This window comes from Aptenodytes patagonicus, chromosome Z (assembly GCF_965638725.1).
Source record: "Aptenodytes patagonicus chromosome Z, bAptPat1.pri.cur, whole genome shotgun sequence".
Classification (NCBI taxonomy): Eukaryota; Metazoa; Chordata; class Aves; order Sphenisciformes; family Spheniscidae; genus Aptenodytes; species Aptenodytes patagonicus.
In genome coordinates, this window is record NC_134982.1 from 43,937,045 (window position 1) to 43,949,392 (window position 12,348).

Sequence of the window (12,348 nt, forward strand, 5' to 3'; positions counted from 1 at the left end):
GGAGGCACTGTGAAGGCTGCATTGTACTTCCTTCTTTTCTTCCACTGAGGAGAATCTCCCATGTGGTGCTCACATGCAGTAACTTGGAAACTATGAGCCAAGGGCCATGATCACTGTTTAACAATCTCCTGGCCATCAAGCTAGGCACAGAGAGTAATTTTAAAGTAATTCTGGACTTAGCCATTGCAGTAGCTTGTCATTAATATGCTAGTGCTAAGAACTATGTAGGTAGACAACTGAGATGATCCAGAATGTAAATTTAGAAAATGATATTGTCCCGCTTCTGTCATGAGTACAGTACCACCCAGAGAAGGCTAAGTGCACCAGTGTCAGTGTGCTTAATGACTGCTGTTTACTTTGTTAGGCTTTATATCAGAGCTTTGAGGTAAGCAGTTTTAGATCTGAAAACAGGCTCTCGTACAGCTTCAGTGCTAGTGAGCCTCTGCTTCTTAAATCTGTGGCCCATAAAGTTTCCTTCACCTGTTTGCACGTCTCATTTACCAAGTCTTACAGCTCCTTCTCTGTGCATGTTGCATGGTGTCAAAGCTCTTTGGGCTACAGAGAAGATGAAGAGGTCAAAAAAAGTTCATCACTTCAGTGTTTTTACGTGCATTGACAAAGACAAAAGGCAGCACTTCCAAAAAGCCAGTGTACATATTTGTCTTGCTTGGAGGCAAGTGTTCTTTTTAGCTCACCTAGCAAGAGGGGAGGGGGACTAGGCAGCAGAGAGGGATTGAAAGGGGAAGCACAAAAAAACTTTTCACGTGTCTTGACAGTGCCACTGACTGTGATAGTTTTCATACTGGGGTTAGGAAAATCTTGGTAATTGTTTGACCTCTGTTAGTAGAAACACTTATTTAAATCAGTTTATATTGGCCTATGCTGATGAGGCAAAAGAGAACTGATCTCCAGATTTGAGTATTCTGCTAGTCTTGGTTTCTGTCTAATTTGTGTCTTTAAAAAGTGAGTGTCTTAATGGAAGCCTCTTTATTTCATCATCTAGATTAACAGAGAATTGAATTGCAGTGCTCTTTTGCTGTTTATGCATTTTGCATACAGTCTAATTGTGGAATAGTGGCTGAAAAATGTGATCAGGCTCCTTTGTATTGTGCCTGAGGGAAAAATGAACAAAATACAGTGGTTACATGCACTGATGGCAACATTATTGCCTCATAATAGCACCAGGTTAACTTGTCTTATTGCTTGTTAACTTTGTAAGGAATCAATGGCTTGTGATAACTCACTTAGAAGTAAGAAATTGTAGCCAAAATCGCTAGAGATCTCGTGAAAAGGATGCAATTATAATACATCACCCTACTGTGTACTAGTGCATGCTTTGTTTCAGGGGGCAATCCAGTAAAGTATTCAGGAAGTTCTCCAGGCTTCAGTCAGTTTTACTGTGCTGTACATCATCTAAGCATATATTGAATATAAAGTTCCTAACCTGCCTAAATACGCAGTCAAGTGGTACCTTGTTTTTACATTGACTCCAACGTAGGCAGACTAACAAACAGCACCAAGATATACGAGCTTCCCATTTTGATAGGAAAGAGTGACTTTGTGGTCGAGGCATGAGATGGACCTCAGGGGTGATGTGTGTTCAATTTCTGCTGTGGTTGCAGGCTTCCTGTGTTGCAACAGTCATTTTCCACCTCCCTGTGATGATGTGAGATACCAGTGTGCTCAAAGTAGTTCCTATTGCATAAGGTGAAGGGATGCTTGCAAGGTAAATACTTGAAGGTTGTTAGCACTCAGTTAATTTTGATCTGCTGCAGCTGGTATAGATAGTTCGATATTCACATTATTGAATGATCTAGCCAGTAAGATGCAATTCATTTTGGGTCTAAAGCCGTAGATCATGCCTCTGCTAATTTACGCTCCTTCTCAACCGAATTTATCAGCTGCAGCACAGTGTGACACTTGCACAACCCTGTGGCTTTCAAGTTGGGGCTGGTTCCTGTCTCGTCCAGGTGGTGTGTGTGGCTGGCTGCAACCTGTGGCTATCGTTGTGGGACCCTGTGGGCTATCAAGTGCTGAACGACCTCATGTGCTGGATAGTGGTATTTGTTCAGTATGGCTGGAGATACTCATATATCATGGTTACTTTCCTTTGAGTAAATATTGACTGTGTTTATATTAATGAGACACACGCAAGTTGGCTGATTTACAGCTAATGATGTAGTTGTAGCAACCTGGAGCTCAGCACAACCTGCAAAAGCTGCTCGAGAAGCCAGACAAATGTTCACGGTATTGTCCGCTGTCAACTTGCATGGAAGCATTACGTAGGCTGGAGGAGGCTGTAATAAACTTTTTTGGAAGGTGCACTGTCTGTTCCAACTGCCAGTGAACTAGCTAATAACAAGCTAGAAGGATTGCTCTTTAACAGGGATCTTCAGTTCCCCATGCACGATAAGGTGGTCAAATATACTTAGAAGTACAATAAAAGGCCAAGCACTGGCATGCATACGTGCAAACAAACATACAAAAAGGAAATGCTGCATGCAGGCTTTTCCTTTCAGACACTTTAATATTAGTTGATGGTTTTCCTTTTACAAGATAGGTATGGACCATAATGTGCTTGCTCTCCTCTGTACATACATTCCCTAGAGGTGCTTCTAAAGTTCAGTAAATTTGGATGAAGAGTGTGAGATCCATTACACAGAAGCAGGACAGGAGTCCTTACATGCTGTTCAAGAGGAAGTAGTTGTTGGTATGAGATGTGAGAGGCTGAGAAGACAAAATTCTTTTCCTCCATCTTAGATTTGCCCCAGACTAGAGCTGAAACAGTGAGTACAAGGAAGCTGTCAGATATCTGTAATCCTTGTGCCAAGGAAGGCATCTTATTAGCAATTTATGCATATATTGCTAATAATGTTCTTGTGAAGTGGTTATTATATCTTGTCTGAGTTACGGTGCCTGGATGCAGTGACCCTGCTGGTCCATTTTAGTTTTCCAGTGTGTGCTGTACTCCATGGTAAATGTGTGTTTGTGCTCCGGTTCTCACTAGTGTTTTTGTCGCAGCCTCGTCTCATTATGCCGTCTCTAGATCGGGCTTTTCAGAATGGCACTGCTGCAGTTCTTAAGTAAGACCTGGTCTGTACTCCCTCTAAACAGATAATACAACAACAAAATAATATAAATAAAACATAGCAGAGCCCGCTTGCTTCTGCAAAGTGAATTGTTCAGTGAGTTTTGCTTTGGAAGTTGTTGGCGGTGCTGGAGACAGGCTGGAATTAGGCGTTTTTAACACCAGCATCTGTGCGTGTGCGCCAGGGGGAATTTCGGCCACTCGGTTGCTGTCAGCACGGCTCCCCTGTCTTTGGGAGCCGCGGGGAGCTCTGACATGGTATAAAAAGCCCAGGTGTTTTCCACCATGCTGCAATGCCTGTGCAGGAGCCAGGGCTAGGTGACAAGACAGTGTGGCGAGACAATGTGATGGTGAAGAAGCCTACATCCTTCTTGTGGTCTCTGTTGTTGCTACCCACCGTGAGACTGAAAGGAGGTGATTTTCCAACACAAAGCAAGTGCAGACACACTGCTCATTACAGAAAGCAAAAAGGGCTGAAGAGAAGAGACAGGGAAGAAGTTAAAAAGGAGAAACGATACTAGTCTGCGTGACAGGTGGGGCAGGGTACTGAGTTCATTGGTCTGGCCTGTTAAATGCAATGCAAAATACTGTTTTCCCATAACTGAAGAAAATGGGTCTGTCATTTGCTTGTGTGCACAGAGGAAGGCTAGTATTAAATGTGTGTGAAAGCTGCAACCCTGTGTCTGTGTTTGGTTGGGAAAAAAGTAACCCTTTTTTTGTTGTTGCTGTTTTTACTTGGCTGTATATCGCTATGTGATCACTTGATGGGCAGGTTAATGTGTACTGCTTGGTTTTAACATAACGCAGCTTGCTACAGGCACGCCGGCCGGAAAAGGCGTTCAAGCACGCGGTAAGCACTGGAGCCGTCCATCCTTGGGTACCTGCGTGGGCTGGGCCAGCCAGCTGCTGTCCCGCTCAGCGGGCCACTGGGCTCCCTGACCCTCACCTTGGTTTTGGGTTGCAGGGGGTCCCCGGAGCCCGGTTGGGCTTCTCTGCTTGTAGAGATCTTCACCCGTCACTGGAGCTGCAGTCGGTAACATGAAGCCCCCCGCCCGCCCTGGGTTCAGAAATGCCAGTAGGAGCAGCCAGTGGGCTCTTCAAACCCTGCGCAGCGCTCTGCTGCGCCACGGGGTGACTCTGCTTTCCTGTGTCTTTATCCACTGGGGTGTGTGGTTTGTGTCTGTGACTGGAAGTAGCCCGGGGGTCACTTGGGGCAGGCCCCCCGTGGGGTTTTGGGGAGCTAAGCGGGAGTCTGCTTGGTTGCTGCAATGAGGTGGAAGTGATGGAGAGGCTAATTACAGACCATCTATTTTGGGTCCTTTGCATACTATACCACTGCAGATTAAATCAATGTTAAAGCAGCTAGCAATAGGAGAGTTTTAATTGTCTCTACCATACCTAATTTAGGTTCAGCGTTACAAGGCCCATGGGTTTTCTCCTCTCTATGAAGGCTTGATCCCAAACCTGTTAGAATCAATGAAGGATGCCTTGTGTGGCTGCTTAGGGAATTTCTGTCTTATAGTGCTTTCCAGCAGAAATCATGAAGTGAGATTTTGCTATTCTACCCCTCCACCTGCTCCTCCTCTCACCTGGGAGTGAAATAATGTTTTTTCCAAATATTCCTCAGAGCCATTCTTCGTATGTTTGCTGTAAAGGAAAGGAAATAATTCGAACTCTTGTGGTGTTGACTTATTTTTCCAAAACCTGGATGACAATTGGAGTAATTTCTACAGTAACTTTGATGTTTTCAGGACGGCTTTCTGTAGGTCCCTCAGAAGCTTTTTCTTCTCCTGCCCGTGGCCCTGGGAACAGGATTTAAGTAAATAGGTATTGGAATTGAATGCTCATATATACAAACCAAGAGCTAGGTCCTTTTCTTTACCTCAGTGCAAAAAGCATTGCCTAGGAAATGGTAGGAAAGCAAAGATGACCATAAACCTCTCAGTAAATTTTTTTTTTTTTTTTAAATAATTTAAAAGATTTTTAAAACCCATTTTTCTTTAGGTTTTTTTTAATGACTTGATCAAAAATGCTGTGATCCATTTTTGGTGTGGCTGACCTCCACCAGAAAATGGTGGTGTAATTTTTATGATCACCCTGTTGTCTTATAAAGCCACGTGTCACCGGGCTTTCAGCTACATAATTGATGAAAGCTCTACCTGTCCTTAACATGTGATGACCTGGAGATGATAACACATTGTCAGGAACTTGAGGCCTGACTATCATAATTTCCTTTTTACTGGTTATCTGTGATGGTGATACACCACTGCATTTTAAATTTTTTTTTCTGAATGCCAAGAACACATTTGCTCATGTTCAGCCTGCTTTTTGTTCTTTACGTTGTCTACTTATAAGTGACAGATTTAGTTTATGTTAGCACTGCAGCTTTACAAAACTCTAAATGGGACTGCTGTGATTCTGTTTGCAGCAGTATGTTATTTGCTCTCCTGGCATTTCCTTCATTTAATTCTTCTTTGCTTGAAAACAAACAAACCTTCAAACCATTTTCTTCCTTCCAGGAGTATTTCTAAATTACCTCCTTCATTATTTGCATTTATACATTTTTCGTAGTTGAGGTCTGCATTTCTTACAGTTACAGGTGGATTTTTAGGCTTGCTTTTCCTCACCCTGAGGGCTTTTATGGGAGAGAGTTTATAAGTGAAAATGTCATTTTTGTTTGTGCGTTGCACTGAGAACCGGCAAATGTGAGACTGCCAAGCCCCTGAGGTAGCGGAGCCCTTCCTCACGGCCCCGTCTCCCAGCGGGACTCAGGGTGCTGCCTGGGGAGTCTTTCTGATACTCTTTACCTACCCTTGTGTTGGAAGAGGCCTTGAGGATCTGGGTCCCCACCTTATTTTATGCAGCTTTCTGCCCTTGGTAAGGACACACAGGAGGTGATGCTGCGTGGGCTGTACCTTGGCTCAGCTCTGCCTGTATACACAGCCATGGGGGCAAACTGGAGGCTTTAAAGAGATGCTCTCAGCTCTTTCCTTAAACTTTGCACCAAAGAACGTCTAGATGTTGGTTTCGATACAGAGCTGATGTTTCATCATTACAGTTTCAGCACCTCTCGAGGTAAGCAAGAGCTCACTCCTCTTCATGTTCAACCTGTGGCTGTAAATCAATGATGACTCACTCCCAGTGCAGATTGCACAACCTAGTTGCAGTTCTCCCTGACCCCCTCTTGCACCACTTTGTCACATGTAATCCTGATCCTGCAAGGCTGCCTGTGCAGATGAACTTGCCACTGGTGGAGCTTTGAACAGGCACAGATCTGGTTGCAAGATGAGGAGCTTATTTTATTTGTAGTTGATGTTTTCAAATAAATATCAATCAAGTTTCAGCATACAGCAATTTTGAATTTACTGCAGGAATACAGTATCACTCAAACTGAGATAATATAACCACTGAAGCTTGTAAACTGTGTTGTTAATTAGACCATGTGTTTTTGATGGACTTCTTAAAGCTATTAAAATTTACGTGTTGGGGATTGAAATAATTAGTTCTCTTTCACGTGTTTGACAGAATTGTGAATGGCATTTTAAATTTCTTTCTTACGGTTGAGTTGCTTTGAAATGTACCAAGAAGGAGAATCTGTATATCTTTCAGTGATGTGGGTGCCATGTGCTTGTTGAAAATACATACCTTTCTTTTTCAGTATGCCTTTTTTTTTTTTTTTAAACAAAAAAGTTTCCGTGGCTGTAAGGAAAATGGCTTGCATTTTAAGTTGACATGTAAATTCAAACGCACACTGTGCTGATGAACAAAAGGAAGACAGTTCCCTGTTTAGCCAGGTTGTAAAATAGCTCTTTGGGGAGCAAGGTTGTAATTCCTGGCAAGTAATGGCATAAATAAAATCGTCCCCTTACCTGATACTCTTGCAGATCAACACAGGATGTGACTGTCTGTTAGAGAACAGTTATTTCAAGCCCTGCATGTGTTTGAAAAGCAAAGAAAAAAGATAAAAGGAAGAATCTGTGCTTAATAATTTAGAAAACAAGTAATTTTATTTTGTTTCTGATCTTCATTTATAGCACCAGCAACAAGTGGTGCAGGCTGTGGAGCGTGCCAAGCAAGTGACCATGGCAGAACTGAACGCAATCATTGGGGTATGTGGTCTTTCCGTTTTAGCTCTAATAGTGTTTATAAATAGCTTTTCTTTTTCTTTCTCTCTTGTATGAACTCATTTTCATTGAGTGGGCAAAAGTTGTGTGCAGTAGTGAAGTCCAGTAGCTTGATCTTCGTAACAGCTGGTTACTACCTGAAAACTTTTGCTTGCACTGTGCCGAGAAGACTAATGGGGTAATTAATGTCTGTGTTGTATCCATTCCCCGAAGCTGGGTCAGTATCTGTTTTTGCCTGGGTGGTGGCCCAAGACTGTGAATATTCACCACACTTTTTATTTTTACATTAAAAGAATAGCTGTTACTTTTCTTTTAAAAACAAACAAAAAACCAACCAAAATTGATGGCAAAACGACTTGTCACCAGTGCGCTCATAGGCTCCCTGCTCCCAGTCATCTAAAAATACGGGTGTGTGGAGCCCCTCTTGTAAAAGCTTTACTGCTAGCGGTATTAGCCCAGTATAGCAGTCCTGCAACGTTTTATGGGTGTGGGCAGCCACAGTGTTTACATTTTACAGCTGGAGAGGAAAGGCATAACAACGAAAGCCATGGCTGTTCACACTACATAAAATAAAGGTGAGAAGTCATAGCTTAATAGCACATTATTCACATGTATAATTATGCAGTTGGTGCAAGCAGTTGTTTAAGTTATTCTAATGAAGACACTACAACTGTACTTCCCATCTTCTGCGCCCTCCCAAATGCTTTTTCTTTTGTGTATAGATTATACATAAAAGTCTTTTCCTTTTTTTATTCAGTGTATCAAACACACTTTGAAATGCTAATTATTCCATTTACTTTCATTAAAATTCAAATTGCTGAGTGAAGATGTGGATAAGGGTCGCCGAATAATCAATCTGAAGTGAAGATATTGCTTCAATTATGCCTCTGTCTTTTAACAAGGAAATCAGGACTCTCTGATCATTGCTGACGGTAGTGTAGAGCAGCGGTCTGATTGTAGCTTGTTTTTAATAAGCTGTTTCTAACTCTATTTTGTATCCCTCTGACCACAAGAAAACACCAGTAGTCAATTAGAAGATATAAATGGAAAAGAGTAACCTTTATTTCCTCTGAAGTGCCCGTTAGAAAGAAGGAGGTGAATTGGAGCGAGTCGTGTAGAATCATGAATAACATTTGTTGTACGTCTTTTACGCTCCAGTGGGGAGAGTGGGAGATGAATAATTTCCCAATTAGTTTTCATTACCTCACCAAAAATATTGCCTTATATTAACATTCTTTGCATAAAGTAAGTAGCTAAAGGTTGGCTTCTTTGTTAAAAGAAGTTTTTATATGTGTGTGCTGCATGTACGTATGTAGCGAGTGTGTATATGTGCACGTACCGTTTTGCGTGTGTGTACGTGCACATGCATGCATATGAATACTTCACAGTCTATTTGTGTACATTTTTGCCATTCACCTTTGTATGTATTACGGAAACTGCAAAAAGCAATTCGCTTTCTAGTAAAGAATACGTTGATTGATGTAGAACATGTGATGTTATAGATACTGGCTATTGCACTCATTATTTGAGTTTGTCCTGCTTTCATGAACCACTAAACACACAGAATAAATATAAACAGACTAGACACTTGTCTGGGAGCCTGGCAGTAAGTTTTGTTGGTCTTCCCCCACCAGACAGAAGTAAATTTTCCCTTTTGTTTGTTGCTGTCTGAATTTATCTCTTCAAGTCAGTTGAAATTCTATTGCCTCAGATTTTCATAATATTTGAATTTTGGTTTTGTGCGTTAAAAGGGACAGCTCTCACCTCCCTCACAAGACTGTTTTTTACCTTGCTTTACTGCCTTTTTTTACTCTCCTGTTTTACATTGACTTTGGAAATGCTGTGTGGCCCTCTCTTTACTTATAGAGAAACAGGAGCAATATGGACTGAAAATTTCGTGTTCATCAGGTTTAAAGAGAAGTAATCTAATCCAATCTTTTAAGAGATTCATTTAAAAAAAATGGAATAAATAGGATAGCAAGTTACCAAAAAAGCTTAAGTTCTAGTTGCATGAATACCCACAATAAAGTTATGTCTGCACTTAGGGAGATTTAGAGTCTGAAAATGTAGCATGGGACTAAAAAAAGCTCGTCATACTTTGTAAAGTGAATACCAATAAAAATAAAACAAAGAACAGAATTAGAAATCATGGCTTTTCTATATCTCTAAATATGTTGTCTTATTTTGCCATTTGGTAAGTCTGACAGAGTTTGTGTTCTTTTAACCCTGTGATATTTTAAAAGCTTCTGAAGTTCATTTGTTCATTACAGTTTTTAAAAATACATCTTTTAGTTACCCATTGAGCTCTGTATCAGACAAAGACAGAAGCAGTATTTTGAGTTTTTGAAATACAACTGTAGCTTAAGTTCCTCTGTGCTTTGGGGGGCCCTATTCAGTTCACCTCACTCATGCTAAACCCTTTTCGTTCGAACAGAGGAACCCTGGGTTTGAGTTTAAAATTAATTTTACCAGAATGGAGGATGGCATAAGAAAAGAATCAAATGTGCACAAATCATGTCTCTCTTTGTGTTTCACATGTATATATTTTTGTATGAATGTGCTCTGATTTAATGGAATCTGATGAAGCACCTTTTAACTTTGCAATATTATTCTATCTTCATTGGTAAATGAACCAAGTCACTGATCCGTGCAGTTTAAATGCAAAATACTGAAGTGAGCCTGGAACCTGGAGAGACTGCTTGTTCTCCTGACAATAAACTAGTTGTGTTTAATGGAATGAAACACAGTTATAATGACTTCTTTCACAGGTCATGTTCAGTTTAAAACTGTTGACGGGCTGAAACAAGTTAAATATCATCTATCTTCTGGAGAGATGCAGGGAGAAAAACTAAACCAAAACTAGGTGTCATGAGCATGCTGCGGGAGGACTGTAAATCTGCAGGCATCCAGACTCTGCATCTGGTGTTTGCCATGGACGGTACAGTACAGCATTCTTGCTCGGAGCAATTTGTAGTGCGCATCCGGAGCTCCCTTCCAGCTTGGGTGTATCGGGATGAGCAGTGTGATGTGTCCAGTTGATCTTGTCATGTGTCATAGCTGCTGTGTTTTTAAATTAGAATCTGCAAGATCACACTGTTGGAACAACACACAAATTGTAGCCTTAAATCAGTAATACGATCTAATTAGGAATGATGTTTTCATTTCCTGTATTATTAAATTGAGTCTTCTAACTCTCTTAAAATGGTTTTGGGTCTTTTTTGGTTTTTTGGGTTTCTTTTTGTTTTTTTAAAATCCATTATACTATATAATCGGAACATGCTGTGTGAATGTGGTTACATTTTAATAAGGGAACCAGGGAATTAACTTGTAACTTTATAAGAATTTTATCAGAGCTTTGTTTTTTTTTCCCCCCTCTGTTTAACATAGTCAGTTTTCAACTGCAGGTGGGTAGTAAAGCAGAAATGGAGGCTACTGCTTGTGTGCCTGTTTATCACATGGAGAGAGGTACATGTACCAAAAACTTAAGAACAGGTATGTGATGGTGTTCAAAGAAAACGCAGTTTAGCACAAGAAATGCTGAACCTCAATTTTTAGCAGTGACATTTTAATGATAGGAAGTCTGCAAAATTATTTGCCATCAATTGTGAAGGCAATAACAAGCCTTGGTGGTTTTTCACACCCTCTGTGTTAAGTGCTTTCAGAATGACAGCGTAAACTGTCTTGGAGAACTCCAAGGAAGTAAAACTGATTAAAACGTTCATGCTTGAATGGTGCTGATGGAATAGTTCATTTGGACTTTCTCTACCTCCTGCAGCTCGAGCTGAAATATTAAAATTCAGTGGATTTAAATCTCTCTCCCCTCAGCTCAGGAAAAAAACATTACATTTTAATAGGTTTTAAACTCATAATTCATTGGTTTGGAGCAGCACTATTAAATCTATTTAAATATTACTTGCATTACTAAGGAAATGATTTAAATGATTTTTCCTTTACCATTCTATACATCTGAGTGAAAAAAAAAATGACTTTGGTTTAATTTTTAAGCATTTTGTTTTATTATGTCACTTTTATTATCTTTTTTTAAAATATGCAAATGGCAGTTACTGGAAGAAAGGACTCCTTCTGTATTGTCACGTATAATCATCAAGCTATAAAGTTCCTTCTTTAGTACACTGCTTGTCACAATTTCTACCCTGTGTTTGGGGCTGAGGCGCTTGTTTGTCCCATCTTGAAAGGTGTGTAATTTTTGGTTGCTTTCAAGCACATAGTCCATTTTACAGTTGTGGAGAATGACGCCTGTTTAAAAAAATAACAGTATGCCATTGCAGGCACAGAAACCTTTGAAAGCGGTGTGGTGCGGATAAGTGCACACAAGTTGTAATAAAAACGTGGCATTAGTGCATGCTATCGTTGCCGCGGCACCAGTGTGCCAGGGCTCTCGCTGCCAAACGCTGAGGCACTTTTTTGCATTGGTGCTTAACGTACAGAGGCATCTCCCACTCCTCATGGAGGGTGGGTTGTTTCTGCTTCTCGTGTGTGGTTGCACAGCGAGGAAGAGCGAGGGGTTTTTGGTTGAACCCATGCAGCTGAGAGGAAATGTTTTCATTCCGGTTTGTATGGCAAAGTTGTTCCTGACAAGTGCGTGCGTTTAGAAACGGGAGCTTCAGGGAGGATGGGGAAGGGTAGTAGAACAAGCAGGTGTGTTGTAGCATGGGGGCAACAGTCACGTGTCTCTCCGGCCCTTCTGTATTGCTTGTTCAAAGGTGTGTTAAGCGGTGGTTGAAACTTAAATGCTGTAGAACAAGTTAGCCACCTGCTCTTATGTTGTACACAGGTTGTTACAGTGGGAAGGTGGCAGAGGAGGTTGACTTAATGGGTACATGCTTTGAGTTGTGTTAATTTGTATACCCTAAAGAAATGTTGAAATTCATTCCTCCCTGTTTAGTTACTCTTGTTTGCTGTTTGTATATTGAGGATGTGTGATGATGTGGTTCTGCAAATTTTTTGACGCTGCCTGGCGCCTGAAATTGACTTGTAGAAGGAATTGTAGATATAGAAGGCTTTTGGATGAGCACTTTTTGTTTTGAATTACTCATCTGAAGTCTGGCTAGGTTAAAGAGACCATGTTTTTTTGGGGAAAGAGGTGTTTTATAGGGATTTTTCTTCTTCTCCCCT

General features: G+C 40.9%; 1 protein-coding gene across 2 annotated transcripts in view; it reads left to right on the top strand.

Annotated features, from left to right (window-relative positions):
- LOC143172317 (transducin-like enhancer protein 4) overlaps positions 1-12,348 on the top strand; it is a 98,367-nt gene that overhangs the window by 33,157 nt on the left and 52,862 nt on the right. For both annotated transcript variants that reach the window (XM_076361595.1, XM_076361596.1), the window contains exon 6: positions 7,123-7,197. In XM_076361595.1, the coding sequence (XP_076217710.1) occupies positions 7,123-7,197 (75 nt within the window). The remainder of the gene's footprint in view (positions 1-7,122; positions 7,198-12,348) is intronic.